This window comes from Cygnus olor, chromosome 11 (genome assembly GCF_009769625.2).
Source record: "Cygnus olor isolate bCygOlo1 chromosome 11, bCygOlo1.pri.v2, whole genome shotgun sequence".
Lineage (NCBI taxonomy): Eukaryota > Metazoa > Chordata > Aves > Anseriformes > Anatidae > Cygnus > Cygnus olor.
Window position 1 is genome coordinate 9,617,331 of NC_049179.1, and position 20,243 is coordinate 9,637,573.

General features: G+C 39.8%; 1 protein-coding gene across 2 annotated transcripts in view; it reads left to right on the forward strand.

The window, feature by feature from the left end:
* Positions 1-60: 60 nt before the first annotated feature.
* HCN4 (hyperpolarization activated cyclic nucleotide gated potassium channel 4) overlaps positions 61-20,243 on the forward strand; it is a 164,209-nt gene continuing 144,026 nt past the window's right edge. The window contains exons 1-2 of one of the 2 annotated variants that reach the window (XM_040570396.1): positions 61-202; positions 9,669-9,760. In XM_040570396.1, coding sequence (XP_040426330.1) covers positions 9,711-9,760 — 50 coding nt within the window. In that variant the 5' untranslated portion in view covers positions 61-202; positions 9,669-9,710. Of the gene's footprint in view, positions 203-9,668; positions 9,761-20,243 lie in introns of those variants that run through there. The other variant, XM_040570397.1, reaches the window with a different exon arrangement.

The window sequence follows — 20,243 nt, forward strand, 5'->3', positions numbered from 1 at the left end:
CGGTTGTTCTCCCCTTAGCGCCGCCATTTTGTGAGGGCTCAACGTCAGCTTTTGAGGATGCTGCTTCTGTGAGGGGAGCGCTGCTGGCGGCTTCCCCCTTCTCCTAATACCGTTTACACTCCGGGCTCCATCCGGATTGGTTCATATTGGCATGTTGATATAGCAGAACTGGTCTGCGGTGCTGAGAAGCACAGGTCAAGAGGTGGGTTCAGCTGCCATTTGTAGGCTGAGGGGAGACATCGATGATATCTGCATTTGTCCTTCCTCAGGTGATGAATTTCTGAGACCATGTAGAAAAGTTATCCAAAAACCTAACATAACTTTTCAGTTCTTGGTGCAGTAATATGTTGCATTAAGTTCACAGAAATAAAACAGAACTTTTGTGGTACCTGAAGTAGGAGCTATGCTAAATGTCAAAAAGCATTTTTTTTCAGTGTGTTGCCTTTTGCTAGCCAGCACAGTTTTGTACAGATGGACTAATAAATCAAAATTGCACTTCTCTCCCATTTTGCTTCCTCTCTGTTATTAGGTTGCTCCCAGAGTTATGTAATTTTACACTTTATCTAGAAAAAGAGTGATGGCAGGATGACTCATAGTAAGACTGCACTTATGTATTCCATTTATAGTACATATCTTGGCACATTAGCAATAGAAATATGTGCATTAACCAGCCAAGGTCAGTGAAGGAGCTTGGAAGATGTCTGTGAGAGCCTGTACTAACCTGTACTGACTTTAGGGATGTTGGTTCATCACTAGCCACCATTAAACCATTTTCGTTTGCATACCTGAGGGTTCTGTGCTGATACCATTAATCCCAAATGTGAGTGGTGCTACTGCCAGCAGCACATGCTTGACCAAGGTGAGGCTTGGTTAAATAGTCATGTTTTTGTTAAATTAAACAGAACAAAAAAGTTAATGTGTATTCTTTTGTTGATGATGGTTTTTTTGTTTGTTTGATGTTTTTTGTGTGTTTGTGTCTTTTTGTTGCCTTTGTAGTTTGCCATTTTGTTGCCAGCTTGGTTGATATGCATAAGGTTAAAATGGCCTGAGTAACTACTGTCTCATCTGAAATAAAGCCTCTGGGTACAAGGTTAACCTGTTACTTAAACTGTGATGGTTCAGTCTGTTAGAAAACAATAGATCAGCATTTATGTCATGTAGCAACTGTGTTGTCTTCTGTCTGATATTACAACCCAAAAGCCAGGCTAGTATCTGAGGAACCATTTCTGTAATAAACAATTTTATAATGTTTTTCAAAAGGAAGCTGTTTATCTGAATGTTTTGCAGATAGGGGAGCACGGGCAGAAAGGCATTAAATGACTTGACAAGGTCATCCAGAAAAATCAGTAATGGAACAGGGAATACAGCGTGGGCCTCCAGCTGCCAGTTGCTTTCTCTAATCACTGCTTTCCCATGAGGATTTCTCAAATTGCGCTTGTCAAATGTTCAGAGTTGGCTTGTAAACTTGGGACTTTCTTGGAAACTACAGAAGAAAGTAATATAAATGTCGGAGAAGAATAGTATGAATACATCTATTGAATCAATTTTCCCCTAATTCAGCTGAAGTTGTAGAAAATGGTTTGTTTGCAGCATCTTCTAGTGTCTAGTTTTCCAAGAGTGATTTATGGCAGACATGCTAAAAGATTCTGGAGGAGGAAAACAAAAGCTCAATCTCTTAACAAAGCAAAAATTTCAAAATGTGGTTTTGAAGGTGGGAGAAGTAAACTAAGAGCATAAGATACTCTCATCAAACCTTTTAAAAATAACACTATTGAAGTGGAGCACGGAAAGAAGTAATTATTAGCAGGACAGATGGCCAGTCGCAGTGCAGAAAAAGGGTATGCAAATTCTTTCCTTCCCAACCTTGTTAGGGCACCTCAAATTTTTTATGCAGTGCTTGCAGTTTTTTTAGACCTATAGTCTAAATACAGTTGCCAGTGCAACTCATCAGTGATTGTGCAGTATCTCATATTGCTCTTGTCTAGAGATATCAGTCACAACTGCACATAGTTTTGATGTGGAACCTTAATGTGACTCTAGCACTGCTTAATTTTCTAATCATAGGTTTTTGCTTGAGAAGGGTATACTAGTTTGCTTCCTGTTTTTACAGTAGTGTGTTATGATTATATATGTGTATAGAGTAAGGTGTAATACAGGAGAAATAATATTGTGGGAAGAATGATACAGGCATGCTTTTGCTGATTCTGATTTCTTTGGGGATTTGCATGATTAATTTTGTGTTCAGAGAGTAAAGATGTAGAAAGACTGTTAAAATGTTTTTTTTTATAAAAGGTGAATGAGTTTGCCATTTTTTTCCTAAATTTCAGTATAGAATACAGAAAAAGGAGACTAGCAGGTGAGCCTGACAGGTTAATATGTGCTTCATCAGGGATGAGATAGTAAATCCCATGTGTGTGCTCAGGGTTTATCATTGTGGTGTGCCTCAGGTTTGCTTGAGACTTTGCAGATGGTAGCAGTAAAAGTTAATTCTCTCCCTGCGAGAGTGTGTAGCCCTGTTACTGAGTTTGTGGAGAAGCCTTCATGGGTATATAGTATCTGACAAGCTAAAACAATTTTCTGTTCTGTAAAAGGCAGTAGTATGTTGAAAGTAACCATTCCTGTTGCCCTCCTAAAATGGCCTTTTCTGATAATTTGGGGAAGGGAAAGATGACTGGAAGGTAAAAGCTATTTTAAAAATGATTTGGGTTGGGACACTTTAAATAATTTAATCCCTTAAAGTGGCAAGTTCCTTAAACAGGTGAGCTTTATAGTTCCTTCCCTCTCTTGTCAAATCACTGTGTGGCTTACCCCCGTGTCTTTTACTCCATCACATGGTACTGGCTGGATTTTGCTGAGGTGTTGGTCTGGTATATGTCAGTCTGGGTGTTATCTTTCAATCAGTCAGCAATCTACACATCAATTTCCATCAAGAAAAAGCAGGTAAAGTAATTTCTGTTTGAAACATTAAAAAAAGCTAAACAGCATTTATAATTTGGTGCATTTAATAATCCACACAGTGCCTCTAAGGTCTAAAGTGAAAGGGAGCCTATTGGTAAAGCTGATTTATCTTCATGAAGGTGGATTGTTAATGATCTCTTGCATGTCTGTTAAGTCTTATTTTTTGTTCAACTTTTGTCCCCCAGCTTCTTTTGTTGTTTCAAGTGCACCTTACCTTCCTCAGTTTGCTTGTTTCAAGTAATTTGTTTCATTTTTACTAGCCTCCTTACAACCTCTCCCAGCCACCTTTATGGTCAGGACTTCAAATTTATTCCCTCTGCAACTGTTGCTTGTAGGGCTTAGTGACCAATCTACTTTGTTACCAAATACATACCGCCTATTGATATGTATAGATATTAAATGTACACGGAAATGCTACAGAGAAGAGAGACTGTGAAGCAATAAATGTTCTTCTGTCTTGTAACCTTACTATGCCCTGATTCACAAATAATCCCACTAGCTCAACTTTTCCTTGTGAATGTTCCTGAAAATTGAATTCTGGTACTTCTCACAAAACTTTTCAACCATTAGTGTTCTTTTGATTGCATGTTAATATCATTGCCAAAACAGCTGTGTCCATTCAACTCAGAAGTATACCCTTTTACTTTACTTTTACTGTAATTTTCCCCTGGTTTTGTTTGCTATTTTGCAATTTATGTATGTGATTTCATTTTGCAATTTGTTCTTACCGTGGTCTTAGGCTGTAGTAGTATGTGGAAAAATTAAAATTCAAAAAGTTAAAATGCAGGGTCTTTACCTTGTTGAACATTTAAAGCTTTTGGTTTTAGAGAGTCAGAAGCAGAGAGGTACAAGTAGGAAGAGAGATCTGTTCCTGCGCAATATGGATTTGATAATGTGTTAAAAATTGTTTTTCCTCATAGAGAAGATGAGAACAGATTTGTTACTGTTTGAGAGTAGGGCAAAATGATGCAATAGTTTACTAGCCTGGATTATACAGAATATATGACTGTTGGTTTTGGTCCTAGTGTTTTTTTGTTTGTTTGTTTGTTTCAGCAATTTACAATGTTAATCGTAATACTAATGGTGGTGATAACAGCAATAACAAAGTTGTGTTACCATAACTTCCTTACTAAGTTTGAGTGTATGTTTGCCAAAAGCGCACGCTTCCACAAGTCGGACAAGTAATGGATTAACAAAATAAGGGCTACCAGATGCATGAAATGGATAAAATAAGCAACCAAAGGTGCTTCCTATCTATTCTGAAGGTTTCCCTGTGGTACTGACAGCTTACCATCCTCTTCTATCCAGCTGCGCTAGAGGGATAAATAGGATTACTCACAGTGGCATATATAACAGGCTAGTGAAAATGTTCTATTCAGAATACTTGATTTATGGCTTTGATTTTTATAATAAACTGTGTTACCTTATGCTCAAGTTGCTTTGTTAGTAGCTGTGTGACTTCCTCTGAAACTGACAGGTTCATTTCCATTAATCAACGTCTCACATAGTTAATTGGTCCTTCTTTTATCTGAATGTGATCTGACAGTCAGAAGCCTCGCTGCCCAGATTTCTCAGTGCTAATGAAATTACATCTCAGTATTTGATTATTACATAGCAGTTCTGTATCCATCACAAGAATGTCTTCATGCAGGTCTGTCAACATATGTCAGCATTGAGAGAGATGAACTCAGAGGTTGCAGCAATTTGAAGGTAAGTGCCGTGTGATGCTGCAGGCCCAGTATGATGGCTTCTGCTGTCCTGAGGAGTGTCAGAAGTTCACACACCTGCTAAGAGACCTCTTTCCCCAGCTGTTGAGCTGCAGCCATTGAATCTTCCTCATGGTTTTTATCCTGTTTCACTTTTTTCCTTGCTGAACTCTATGCCTTGCAATGAGTTTTAAATGTCTAAGTGAAAAAGAGGAAACAAATTGGCCCATTTTCTGAGTGACTAGACTTCACTCCTGCCTTACAAAATAGCAAAAGTCTGACTTGAATTAGGCATCAGGCTGAAATGGATTTTGCAGATAGACTTCAGAGGTGTTCTTTTTGGTGGCCATATCAAGATTAATAATTGATGGACATTCTGCCATTGAGGCAGCGCAAGAATTAAGTGATCCTTCTGGCTTAGGGTCTTCCAGAATTTTTAAGCAGTTGATCCTTCTTGTTCTCCAGAATCAAAACATTTTCTCCAAAGAAATTTTCATTTATCTTTATTTCCAAAAGTTTCAGTCTGCGTGTGTCTCCAGAAAGTGTTTCCATAAGTACACGTGCTGTTGCCATTTATCTAATGGTGTTGTTCCTAACTTGTCAAGTGCTATATATCTAAATGATATTTTCATCTTACTCCCTAAATCATTTTATTTGTTTCCCGTTGAGGGTGCTTGAAGTTTACAAGGAAGCTGTGGAATCTCCTATAGCAGTGTATGTGATGTGGACATTAAATTATGTGACACAAAAGTAGCCGTGTAGTTCTACCATTTATGTATTTTAATTGTGGTAAGATTAGCTAGAGAGTTTTGGGTTGAGCCAGGAGCTTCAAATAAGTACGCAGATGTAGTTGTCAAAAAACAGCTTATCTACGTGAGGTCTCTCTGGCCAGAAGTGGAAGAGCCCTGTGCCAGTTCTTCAGTGAGCAGCCAGTAGAAAACAGTTTGTCCACTATCAACAGGGACAAACAAAAAAGACAGTATGGCTGAATTTGCTTGAAGATCCTTGATTTAATGATGTCTTTGGCCTCATCATGTGTTTTGAGGCTCTGTTCTCTAAAGCCTTAGGCTTTTTCTAGGGACGGGTCACATTTATTCAAAGCACAATTTATTTACGTTCTTTCTTTCCTTTTAAGTTTTCCAACTTCCCTCATATGGCATAGATGAAAGTGCTTCTGCCTCACAAATTTTCTGTTTGCGATAATAATAATAAAAACCCTTCACTGACAGTGGCTCCGTTTTGCTGAGTGCCTTTCATTTTCCATGACCTTGAAAGCATAAGGGCGTTTATTAATTAATTCAAATTTACAGATGGGTGGAAGAGAGAATTGCAGATTGGAGATAAGCCATTTGTTGTATGCCCCTTTTTTGATGAGGACTGTTGGAGGAGAAACAGTCCTTGTCATTGCCAAGATTTCCCATCCACGGATGGGCTATGACAAACCCAAAACCACCAGATAAACCTCTGTGCACAATTATTTCTCTAGGGATCCAGAAGCATGCTGAGTTTAATATTTGTAGGCTAGGCCTAACAAAATATTTTTCTTTTCCTATAAACTTTGCCTCTCTTGGCAAAGCTGCTTGCAAGAAAATCTTCAGTGACACAATTCCAGAATTACCTGGGCAATCTACTCTTGTGCAGAACTGTCTTCACCTTTTGAAAGCTTTTGATAATGTCTGAATGAGTCTCACTTGTTGCCATGCAAAGCCATTATGTTTTGCCCTGTCCACCAGAGATGCGGAAAACAGTCTTTAGCTTACAGCCTCTTATTCTGTGCATTTAGCATGCTATATGCCTGCCCAGCATCACTGCTGTTGTGACAAAGTGGTGATTTGATGCTAGTTTTGACATCTTTTTGTGAAGAGAGAGGGTGATGGAAGAGTGGCAGCAGCACTATGAGGTGGCAGTACAGTTTAGTGCTCCCAGATGGTCTGAAGTGAAGACAGAAGTCAGCCAGGGTATCCTCAGGATTGCTGAGGCACTATGAGCTGGATGGGGCAGCAGTGATAATGTGAGTGTGTATCAGTACTGCAGTCTGACACGCAACCTGGACTGTGTGCCCTACCAGAAGGAGTCTCTAGTCCCCTAAGATCCCACACGGTTTAGGAAACAAGCAGCAGAACACTATTTAATTTACTTGTTCAGTCTCCCCCATGTTTTGTATTGATATGAATAACATTATGGGAGCAGGGCTGTGCTTATATAATAAAATGTTTTCCTTCAGATTAAGGTTAATGCAGTTGCTCATATCTACCACATGTAAACTGGAGGTCTGCAGCAGGATACGAGTAACTTCCATGAAAATTGGCAATATCCTGTGCCAGGAGCCTATGAGCTAGGGAATGAAATATCAGGTATTTGTTACATCCCCAAATAATGTAGTATTAGATACCAGAGACATTCCCATCTCAATAAAGTTGACAGTTAGTATGTGGAGGAGAAGAATATTGATCAGAAGCATGCAGTGTTACATAGGAAATCTTTCTTTGTGCTGACAGCCTAAACCAAAAATTAAAGACCCATTACTTCTCCAGCCCTGAAGGGCTTTTGCTTTGACATTAGATTGCATGTGATGCAGCACAGAAAGTGTGCTGTGCTGTAACGTACACTATAGTTTTCTTGTTAATTTGAATATGTATGATTCTTTTTTTTCCCTGTCAGCTGTTTGGGTTGGGTTCCCATTAGCCCCATATTGAAATCTCATTGGTAATGGTAGATTGAAACAGCGTAAGTCAGACATTCAAAATAAGGGTATATTCTGTTGGATATCTTTTTCCAATCAGTGGCAGGCATATAATCTGTCCCTATTCTTGAGTGCTGTCTTCCTGCGTATCACAAGAAACTCACCTGTGAAGCTGTAATTTGGCAAATTAAACAACCAGTTAACTTTCTGGAAAGGAGGAAGCAGCATTTTTGTCTTGCATGCATCAAGTAATCACACATTTCAGATACTGCTACGCCTAGGTGAGAAGGCTTTATTATCATCCATAGTAATGGATATTTGTTTTTCTTCTTGAACTGCAGCAGAAGCAGAGCTCAGGACAAAGTATATAAGCATCTTTCATTTTCTGAGGTTATTGAGCATGTTTCTGAAGCCTTCCTAAAACAAGACATACGCTGTACATTCAAATGGGTGATTCAGTGCCCAGAAAACAGCATTTTCTTTCCCCAATGAGATCTTAGAAAAAGCTCAATTTCTTATACAAGAACAAATCCTTGTAAGCCAATACCCCTGGCTAACAGTGGCTGGTTAGGAAGCATATGAAGCGAAGTGAGGGTGATATAGTAACACTTTCCTAGTGCCTTTTCTTGGTCTACAGAAATTTCTGCATAAGGAGTTCCTAAACCAGGGTTGTTGTCTTCCTAGTTTTTCCTCTATGGATTTGTTCATTTGAAATCATCTTACCTTTTTCTTTTGTATCCTTATTAAATGAGGTGACCAAAGCATGTACAATATTCGGTGGGCAGAATACACCAGTAAAAAATACATGGTGGTAACAATTTTTCTGCTCTGGTTCTATTAATTCCTAATATATTATTTGTTTTAAAAACTAGTGTGTACTGAGCTGTCATTTCCTTAGGATTGCCTGAGGTAACCCCATGATCTTGTTCCTTAGTGGTAATTGTTACCTGAAAGTACCTCTCTGTATAAGCAAGGCTAGGGTGGTTGTTTTCCACATGTATATAGCTTTATAAACATTCAGTTTCTTCTGTCAGTTTTATTGCCTAGCTGCAGGGATTCACTGTGGCTAGCAATCATTCCACTGATGTTTTCAAGTGTATCTCAAACCCATGTACAATAAATGAAAAGCCGGTACCTGAGCTGAGATACTTCAAGAACTCTTGGATAGTTGGAGAGAGACTTGATACAACCACTCTGTTTTGGTAACAGTGACTGTCCCCTGTAAAGTCAGGTTATCCTTTAATGCGAGGGAACTAACGACCTGCTGAAGGGAGTAAAGGAGCAGCGCTGGCTTCTATATTGCTGCCTGCTGCTCCCTCGCTCCAGGATTTCTGTCTGCAAATCACATCTATAAGTGCTGGAGAGGCCTGGGATGGTGGCTTATGCAACGTGTACAGTGTAAGACCATGTGTTCGGTGCCTGAAATAGCAATTACCTGGAAGACAACAAACAAACAGAAGTCTGGCTTTCTGGCATTAGTAAATTATGATTAGTCAATTATGATTTGCTACTGAATTGCAGTATTTGCTTACTCTATTTCCTTTTACTCTAAAGATCCATTGGAAGCCTCTGAAGAAATGGGTTTTATGCTTTGGCCTGCAGTTTGCTAACTGTAGGCTAAGTTAGTGAGCTAGGCAATGCAAGTTTGGGGACGTGGGTCTTCTGCTGAAAACCCCCCAGTACTCTCCATAGGAAGAGTACCTGGCCATCATCTTAGCCTATCAATTCATAAAAGATGCAAAAGGCAAACAACTAAATTTTGCATGTGAGACTTTGGCCAAGGTCTTCTACCAGTGAAACCTTTGGCTTCTACTCAACATGCAGAAATGCTGTCATCTGAAATGTGTCCTTTGATGCTCATGGACTGCCACTCTGCAAAGCATTATTAGGGCTAGCATGTAAATACCCTATAACAAAGCTGGACACCCATCAACCTGAGCAGCCTCCAAGTGTGAATATCAGTCTCTTGTGCTCCCATACGACACAGGTGGCCAGACACAATCATCTCCATTGCAACTGATACCACTGAGGAGCAGTTGCCAAATAGGCAAGCATGATTAAGTTTTGGCTATTCTGTCAAGCTATGCTTTTAAAATAACTAAAACAACCCACTTTCATCTCTGTGCCTGCCTTGGACAAGAACTGGTTTTGTTTTTCTATGTTTTATGGAGCAAAGCTTAGTGTCAGCATTTCATAAATATGGAATGTCTTTTCCGTACTCTAAGTTATGTGTTAATTTTAAAACAGTAGGCAATTGCTTAGTTCAGTCTAATTTAGTTGCTGCATGAAAACTGAGAGGTATCTGTTGTCATTTTTTGCAGAACCTGGCTATGGCTCTGATCTTCTAGCAAATTCACAGCAGAATGGTTTTGCCAGCTTCAGCTGATTTCTTCTTGATATCCTTTGACAGAAGGTAAGAAGGAGAGCCTCTCTGTCTTATTTGTTGTTGTTAACACAAGACCTGAATAGACAGGGATGCAAATAAACACAATCTTAGTTGTTATTCTCAGCAAAAAATCAAGTATGATAGATGAAATGCCATCTGGGATAGAAGATATTTTGTTTTCCTATCTTAGCATTCCAGAGATGGGGTATTTGCTAACATTTAATAACCGCCCGATGTCAGTGGAAAACTAGATGTCATGTGGCATAAGCTATCACATTAATCAAGAAAAGTGTAATTTTAGAGACATTTCTGTTACTTGAGTGGAACTGAGGCTGAGGGTCAGAGTGGAAGGTTGGAGATCATTCTGAAGCTTCTTTTTCTTCCTCACATGCTGCATAGCATTGTTTTTCAAAAATAACAAAAAAACCCTTTCCAAAGACAACATTTTGACAGCTCTACCACGCTTACTATAAAGTAAATCTAAAATGTCTTAATTACAGCAGTGTTAATGTCAAAAAGCTGGTTCGTGTCTATTTTTTAAGAGTCTGACAGAGAATACTTTTAACTCAAGAGGTAAAGGACTGGAAGGGAATGGCTTTCTGTGCTAAAATTTCCAGTGCCTCAGAGGCTGTTCCATATTCTGTAGAGTAGTGTGACTGATTGAAAGCCACTGCTGTAGAGAATCTACAAATCACCTACCACTCTGACATTTCCTCCAAAAAAAGATGGTTTTGATATGACTTCCACATATCCTTCACCATGGTTTTCTCCATGCTCCCTGGGTGGTCAGAGAAACCTGTTGGAAGGAAGTGCATAAATGCTACTGCACTGAATTACCTTCAAAACAGAATGAAGCTCACTGGCATGCGGGTGGGCTTTGTCTATTTGTCTTGGTAGTAGCAGTCTGAAAGTTTTTGGTCTTTCTCTTTTTGATTTATACTTCTGGCCTTGAAGGTTCAGTTCTGCTGTATGTTCTGAGTTTAAATCCATGTGGAAGGTATGATTCCATATAGAAGGGCAAGATGACCCTGCTTATGAGAGCTGCCCGTTCCACTTGTAGATATCTCACTAGTGGAGTAAAAAGCCAAACCGAAGAGGCTCAGTACTTAAAATAGTAACATAGCAGCAATTTAAGAGTATTTGGCAATGTTAAAGGTCTTGTTGTACAGTGCACAGCAGAAAGTACTTTGCTTTTCGGTGTCAGTGCAGACTCACATGCTTGCAAGTAAAGTTAAACACACTCCATGTTTAGAAGAAACGATCCTTTCAGGCTGTCTGGGCTTTTCATTTACGTTCAAAGCAGCACAGCAAGGTAATGCAATCTGTAGCTTTTCTTCTCCAACAGCTGTGAGTTCTGTAAGACCATTGTTTCGTAAGGTTTTGAAAAGCAACAAAGCAAAGGCTGCATTAATCAGAGTTTTTTGTAAAACGAAGAAAAATATATTATTTCAAATGTTGAAAGGTTTTATTCCTTTTAAGAAAAAGGTAAAAAATTACAAAATGCAGAGGACACAATTAATGTACAGGCTCCTTTGCTATAGGGTGTTATGGATGCCAAAAGTTTACATGGGTATGAAAAGTAATCAGGCAAATTCAAGATGAAGAAAACCTGTGATGGGCTGTTAAACATAGAGGTATCCTTGATAACCAGAAAGACCCTGAGCCACATCTTACTAGCAGCTTTGAGAGTATAGCAAGGAAACGTTTTTATTGGATTTTCTTGATTGTATACTTTTCCCCAGAGATCCATTACTGCACACTGTTCTCATGATTCCCTCCCTTAAGAACAGGCAGCAGCCTTTCCTGAACGGAAGTAAGCACCCCCTTTCTCCATCCTGCTCAAAAAGCAGGGAGAGGGGTGCAGCAAACAGACCAGGGAGCAGTACTAAAACAAAGTTCATGCAACATCAAATGACCATACATAATACTTAAGAAATCATTTCAGGCATTATACCCAGACACCAACCTTTATCAGTGCTAGGTTAGAAATAAATATCTTACTCATCCTTTAAGAAGGGATGGATAAAATTCCTTTATTCATTCTTTTAAAAAACCTAGACAATGCAAATCTGAAAGAAACTCTCAGCATATCATGTACAGCAGCTGGGAAATGAGAATTGTGTGAATTTTGCACACTTGCACATGAATCATTCATTCTCCCGGTGTACAGACGTTCAGCCTCTCTTACCTGCTGTAACAATAAGCCTTCAAGAAGCAAGAACACGTGTCCTGAAACAACTTCTGTCACTTACTTAATTGCCAAGTGACCTTTTCTAGGTTTGCCAAATCGCTTAAGCCCATCAGTTTTTAATATATACCATGAAGTGCTACTTGATTTTCAGATACTTAGCTTTGAACTCCTCTCATCTCACACAACTTCATCACAATTACTATTTCCAGAAAGAAGGATTTCCAAATTATTCCCTGTTGTCAGAATGGAAACAGATGAAACTGGGTAAATCCTTAGCTACAGAAAATATGCCAGGAGGCAACTTTTAGGATCACGCTGTTATATGCTTTAAACTTAGATTTTTTGTGTTGCCTTAAAGCGATTGAAAATCAGTAAGAGTGGCTTTCAGAATCAGAGGGCCAGCTCCTAATTCAGCTAGGAGTGCTGGGCATGGGGAGGCACTGCTTGCAGCGTAGGCACTGTCAGTAGGATGGGAGAAAAAAGTACGCCACGGACTGCAGTTTTCTACAGATCAGAAGAGATTCTTCTGCAGTTCTGACTGATTTATACTGCTTATCACACTGTAGGCACTTGCTAATCTGATCATTGCACATCATGCACCAGCAGGGTTTTAGATAGTCTCTACCCATGAGCCAAAGATGATGTACTGGGTCAGAAGCACATACCACAGGCAACTTTGGCTTGAGTCAGAATAGAGTGTCTTTGCCTGCAATATGATACATAAATGTGACTTTCTATTGCTGTCGTAGGAAATACAAGAATAATAGCCACTTACATTCATAATGTTAACTGATCAGCCTGAAATGCAAGCTCATGGACTTAAACTGTCAGGAATTTTCTCCCATTCAGGCATATATAAAGCAGTCTTTTCACAACACTGTGTCTTTGATCAGTTTTTAAAAGTTCTATCGTCTGCTCATAAATATGTAAATTGTTATTTTTTCCCTAACAAAACGGTAATCAGGAATTTGTAGGGGAGGGTTAAGGGTGCAATGAACTAGGCAGTTCTTAGTGCCTCAGCAGAGTGTTTGCTTATCTATAAGTACTACGGGACACCTTAGTTATGAAATAACGAGATGAGAAGGTTCTGTTCAGCCTTGCCATAAGTACCCATGGAATTAGCACCAGCAAGCAGCTACCCCCTTATTCCATTATGGCTGCCTTGCTTGCATTTTATAGACACCAATGGACAATCTCCAGCTTCAAGAAAATTGGTTCTTGAGCCAATTCATCACCTCTTTTGTTGTTCTAGAATGACAGTAGGCTTAGATGCTCAGTGTGCACGTATTTCCAAGCTCTAGTTTGCAAACGTAAGGGCTAGAAATGCAATTCTTTCTTACAAGAGAGGTGGGAGTATCTCTCAGTGATGTGATGCGACGAACCGAGTACCTTATAACTTCTAAAGCTTAATCTGGGTAAGAAAGAGGGATCGTGAAACTTAATGTTATTGAAGTGTGATTGCAGGGGCATAGGAGAACAGTTGAGAAAGTAATGTCCACAAAGGAGTTAGTCTAAAAAATAAAAGACAAAATACTTCTCTATCTAGTCTTTTTGATGTGCTCTTTGAAACAGCGTGAAGATCCAGACGATACTGGCAAGTCATTGCTGATTAAAGGGAACAAGTCAGGGAGTTGAGGTTCCAGCTGATGCCTTTTCTTATATGAAAGTTTACAAATTCCATTAGTCATGTTAACTTCAGAATTGTTCTTGCTGACTTTCTCCATTGAAGTGCATTGCTTGAAGTTTGATACAGTAGAAGAAGTAATTATAAACTTGGCTCAGTCACACAGGAGCTATGTCTGATTGGACCTGTAGCTGTTCAATATTAATTCTTCCTTTTGCACAGTGAAAGGACACAATTTATTTTTACAATTGTATTGAGATATTTTGAGGATGCTTATCAGATGAACCACTGAGTTGGAATCTTTTCACTGTACTAAGAAGCTGTTCTTGATCAGCCTTCTTACGTATGCAAACACCACAGAATTGAGACCTGAAGGCAAAATAAGGAAAAGGAACAAACTTTGTGTGGTGATCGCATTGCTTACCATACAGCTGGGTGACAGTCAGGTATGGTGAGGAGGGCAGCACAGGAATCTGTATAACAGACCTGTGTGCTGTGCTAGGGAACAGGCAGTGTCCTGGTTTGATTTGGAGCTGTGACAGGGAGATAAGGGGTGTCCTAGAGTTGCCGTCTATGCTCCTCAGGAGTCCTACATTTTGCCCGGTACCCTGTTTGCTTTTCTGCCCATTGCCTGCATCCAGCTGTTGGGCATGCAAAAGCAAACCGTGTTTGCTCCCAGCCAGTGAGCTAAGACTCAGTTGGGTACCTGCTTAGTGCTCAATAGTAGCGCTCACTCCTGCCATAATTATTATTTAATGAGATATTTTTACTCCAAAGGCATAGTCAGAAAAGGCTAACTTGTTCTACCATGTATGGCAAATGGACCAATCTGCTGAGCTACCTGGAAGGCTTCTGTTTGTAAGGCTCTTTCCTCAGAGCAATTGTAATTTGAATTGACATGCTGTTAGCTAAGCACATGGCACACTGGGCAGTAATACCTCTGGAATTGTGCAGGTTGTGGATTGTTAACACAGAAACAGGGCCTCTAGTGAGAACCAGTTAGCTTCTTCCACACAGGAAGAGAACGCAGAAGTTTGGTTTGTATAGGACTTGCTTTTGTCACCCACAGCTGAGCAGTCATAACAGGTCAGTTACTCAAAGAGAGCAAAAGTATGAAGGACACTTTTTATCTGTCTGGGAAGAGTTCAGGCCCTGAGTTACTACTTGCTACTTGAGACAGGCACAAGTGAATGTGTAGCCAGGAGGGCGCTGTCTAGACCTAGGCTATAGCTAAAACTGTGTACGTGTTGCATAGCATTGTTATTTTTAAAAGAATTTAACAGAATTAGTATCAGTAGATGTTAAAGACTGTATTTAGTTCTCAAATTGCTTCAGCATGTTTGCACAGTTTACATGCGCTTGATTTTGAGTTAACATACATTAGGCTGTACAACTTCTCGTGCATGCACCACCTACCTGCACATACTTGACTGGTCATGTCATCTGGGTGACTTCTTGCTTTGGCACTTGCTATTTTATGCATAGTGATAGGCTTCTGTCTGTATTTGTAGTTCAGAAAAAAAAAATTAGGTATTGGCCTATAGCATTTCTCCCACGAAGATAATGCGTATTGCATAGCTGTCCTAGGTTCTCTGAAGGCAAAAGCAAAGGGAACATTTCATTCATCTATTCCTCACTGAAAGGTGAGAAGTCATATCTGGCTAAGGCAAACCTTCCAGGAGAGCACCTTGTCCTGATACAAAGTTGTTTAATAACTGAAAATTCAGTGTCTCCTCTGTCAGTTCGTTCTGCCAGTTAATCAGCTTGCTTTTAAAGTGTACTCTCTATTTATCTCCCACTTACTTGGAGACAGTTGTTATTTTTATGTGTTACAGTGCTCACTTACAAAGCTCTTTAGTTGTTAGCATAATGCCTTTTCATAAATAATCACCTCATCTCTTGATCCCCTTTTAAGATAAATTAAACATACTGAACTCTTCCCTTACTTTAGGGATTTCTCCCAGATCTTTCCATTTCCTCCTCACTACATAGCTGCTTATAGTCCATAGTTACAAAAGCCTTGAGAACCCGTGCAGACACGCAGTCCTTTTCAGGTTCTCTGCTTTGTCAGGATATAACCCCCTGATCTGTAGGCACTTCTAGATTTTGCTTCTATGTGCATGACCTTGCACATTGCTGTATTAAAACAGACATTGTTAAATCTTTTCAATTTACCGAAGTGCTGTGTTGTGCTGACAGAAATCATTATTACTTTGCCAATCTTTGTGTCATTCACAAAAGGAATTGGTAAAGATTCTGCATGTATGTGGATCCTCGGGAACTAAGTTTTGCATGCGTTCGTGTGTGTGTGTTTGTGTACAAGTGTGTGTTTGGTTGTTTCATTATCACTATTAAATGCGAGCCATTATTTCTGGTATCTTTTTCCCTGTATCAACTTTGACAACTCCACTGAGATGGGTTTTCTTAGAAATCTGATTTGTTTATTCCTGTTGTGTTTTAAGAATAGTGAGGTCTAATTTCTACTCCAAATTCTTTGTCTGCAAGAAGCCATGTGGTGAAGCTTTGCCGAATGGAAAGTGTATGCTCCCAGGAAAGCAGCAACACCTACATTTGTTGGGTTTGTGTATTGCTTGTAGAAATGGATGCAGCCTAGGTGTTAGTTCTTGCTAAATTGTGAACAAGGGAGTACTTTGACTTGATTCAGTCAATTTGTAGCAATCCCTCCGTGGTCTGAAATACTGTCAAAAATCTCAGTAATCCATATCCCACCTCCAAAAACATGCATTCATTGAGTTTAAAATGATTTCCACTTAATTTTGTGTTCAGAAGTTTGGCAAACCACTATGTTAGCTAGCAATCTGAGCTGTTTTATTCTGTACTGTATATCTGCAGTAGTTTTATTCTGTACTGTATATCTGCAGCAATACAAAGGTAAGTCAATAGAATTCTGGTCTATTTCGTCTCAGACTTTTTGTTGAGCTAATGTATGTGACCCAGATGTGCAATCATATCTTGAAAATAGGTAGCCTAAAGCACTTTATGCCTGCTGAAGCACAGAACTGTTCCTGCAATGTAGAGGGAAATTATAGGGTGGTAATTTCTCAGGCATTATGGATACGAGGGCAAGAGTAAAGACGATAAAAATCTGCCTGTTGATAATGGTTGCTAGGCAGAGCAGGGTGATGGTCTCTGGCTTTCCTGCTTGGAGCTCTTTGACCAGGGGTTCCTAATGTAGCTGCGAAAAGACTAACAGCAAATGAGGACCTAGAACGCAGGGATGCAGGAAACTGGGGGTCAACCTCTGGTTTGCCACCAAACAATCTTTGTACCAAAAAGACTGTTTGTATGTAAGTGTGTGTGTACACATATATATATTCCTCATCCCCTGTGGTGTACCCCCATCCTCCTTTTGTATTTAAAATCATTGAGTTCTACAAAGACAACTACCATCCTCTAGAAAGAATCTAAGGATCTTGACAAATCTGATGACTTTTTGCTTCATCTGCAAGGTGCGTATCATTGTGGACATTTGACAATAGCTCTGTGCACATGTGGGTGGGTAACAACCGTGCACTTTTCCCCTTACTGATGGGGTGTAAAAAGCACATAAGCGACAGCTATTACTCGTAGTGCTCAAAACACTGTTGAAAGACATTTTGGTGCAGGGTGACGTATGTAGTGCAGATATGCAGAATTCACTTTTAATTCAGTAAGATTGTGCATTAAAACCGCTTAATTCAGTAAGAACGTGCATTGAAACTGCTTGAGTGCAGTGCAGAGGTAAGGTCCCCTCAGACAGCAGTTGCCTTTCTCATGCTATGTTAAGAGCACTGAAGTCAGTGGAAAGACATGCAGCTATTAAAAGCTGTGGAAAGGTAACTGTTTCCTCTCTGCAGTTCCAAAATCCTGCTTTAGCAACTGTTGAAAAGCTCTGCTTATGACTCACAAAGGCTTCTCTTTTTTTTTATATGACAGTTTCTGGCAGGTATGTTTTGATGGGCAGAGCGATGCGTCCTTCTGGAAAGAATAAATAGCTGTGAACACTATTCAGTACTGTTCTGGTGCTACAAGAGGACTAGATGCATCTGCACAAAGTGTTACAGCTGTTAACAGGATTGGTGTGATTGCAGGAAGCCTCATTACTGTCTGGTTGTGTAGCAGAGTTTACTGCTTATTGTGGTCATAATACAAGAGAGTGCTTAATAGAGTATAAAGTCCCAACGAAGAAAAAATCTTTTACTTTTCCTGCCTTCTCGCTTCTGTACTGGGCATCTAACTAGAATATAGAGAGGACTCAGTGAAAAATCAAGAAATTTTGTACATTTGTTTGCTAGAAGATGTGCTAAGCATATGTTAGATTCTGGAATACACTGACTCTCTGAATCCCTGCTGCTACTTTCTAGGAACATCAAGCCCCTGTAGAGATGACCTGTTAAGGTACTGGGTGGTGTTAGGAATCTCATGGTTACTGGAAGGATGGTGTTGGCAATCTCATTGTTAGTACAAGTTTAAAAACTCAGGGCATAGAGCCATGGGAAAGAAACCATTTCAGAATATTTTTTGTCATCGGAAAGCCAAGAATTAGTCTATGGGAGTTTTGAACTTCAAGTACAAACCAATATTTCATATACATAAATGCTAGATATAACTGGAATGTCACAAATTCTTCAGTAGCAATAATATATTACACTCCATGAATACATAAATCAGCTAGATGTAAAGTTACTCATGTTGGTTTTAGTGGTGTTACTTGTTTTCTCAGTGTGAAATCTGAGAGTCTCCATTTTACTTGGGCAGATCTTATGATCAAGTAATATCTTTTTCTGAGTAAAATCTATATTTTAGGTAAACTTCAGTTGTCAAGGCAAAGAATAAATAATAGGCAAACCCACTGGTTGCACAACACGGCACAGTTGTAAGGCATAGCGCGAGCACGAACGTATAACTGGAGCTATAAGAAGACCTCTAAAAGCACTGGCAAATCCTCTCTTATGCAATTAACCTGCCTTCAGGAGGAGGGTGTTGGTGACTGAACGGCTGCTTATTTGCAGCAAGTCTTTTCCAAAGCAGAGTCAACTTTTGCTCTGAATATGAGTTTCGACTCTGTTGACAGTCTGAGTAAATACTCAGAAATTAATCCCAATGTCATCAGTGGAGTTATTCTAGAGCTTCTTGTATTGGATCTATTTAAAAAAAAATATTGTCCTACCTTCCGTCAAAGTGTAATGAATCCAAATTGCCTTTGCCATCTGGAGAGGACTGTTGGATCATTTTTTTCATGTAAGTGAACAACCCATGGGCAGAAATCATATATTTTAAGTCTGCCTCTGAGCTTGTCAGTTGAAGCAGTTTAAATACGGTTTATTCAACAATATAGTTAGAAGAAACCCTGCGATTGATGTGTACTTTTGTTCACTGGCTATATACATAAATACACATTTCTATGAATGTACACACACACATGCATGTTTGTGTAGATTCTGGAAACAGAACCACAGATCTGAGCTTGTGTCTTGGTTGCCAGTCAGCCTGTGCGATTAGAAGATAGCATGGCTGAGGCTCCAGATCACTGCTGGAGGTGGGTCCTTCTAGTTTCTGAGTGCTGCAACTTGTGTAGCTCAGCACCGCTTCCTGGGTTGTGCAAGAGCCCAGCTCAGGGTGGGATGAGCTGTTCAGCAGCTTGGTGTTGTTCACTGTGTTGGTACCAGCTAGGGCGATTTGCTCTACCCCAAATCAGTAGGTGGCTGAACAGTAGGGGAGTTCATACGCTGCTGTCTAATGAGCATCATACTTCGGAATCCTTTGTAAGTGCTGCTTCCAAAGCCCCACCTTGGTCTTGACCCAAGATAAAACACTGTACCACCACTCTGAGGCTCAACTTGAGCTAAAAGACCAAGTTAGAGAAACAAATACTTGCTAGTAAATGAGCACAAAAGGAAATACACAGCATACTAAGACCAGTGGGGTGTACAAATCTTGTCAAAGCCAGATGGTATTATTGCATGTACTTCAAGGCTAATGTAAACTTCAAACTAAAAAGAACCCCCCAAAAGCTTCACTTCAGGAGGGAGAAACGAGTAGAAAATATATGGTGTAGAAAACGTCTTTTATCACAGTCTAATTATCAGTAGGATGCCTCTTTGTCCAAGTCTAATCATCATCATCAATTATACCTTTTCTCCCCAGAGCTGTTTACCATTTAAAAATATATATTTCCAGAGCTATATGTAGTAACAACAACAACAAGAAAGGCAAAGAAACCCGACATTTTACCCTTCAGATACAGAGAAAAGGGATCTATTAGTGGTAGGGAATGCTATTTTAGAAGCATTACCACTGTCCCACTTATTCACTGGCCTGATCCATCCATCTACCTTTCAAAGACCTGTAACAATGGCAGGAAAAAAAAAGCCTTTAGAAATATATGCGTCTTGCCTCTGTTTAATTGGTGTGTTGGGTGACTGAGCTCAAAAGACTTTTTCCTTGTCAGCCTCTGTCCCTGTTCCTGCACTGCTGTGAGAGGCTGTCCTCGCCATGTTCCCGCTGCGTGTGACACAATCCTCAGGCACAGCTGCAGAAGACTTTGGGTCCCTCTGCTGTATACTGCTGTCACTGACAGCAGGAAGGAAGATGAACTGTTGAAAAAGCATGGCTGCACATAATGTTTTGTAACTGCAGGAAGAGGTGTTAGTTATTTCCAACTGCAGAGAAGAATTTAAGTGCTTCAAGGGCCA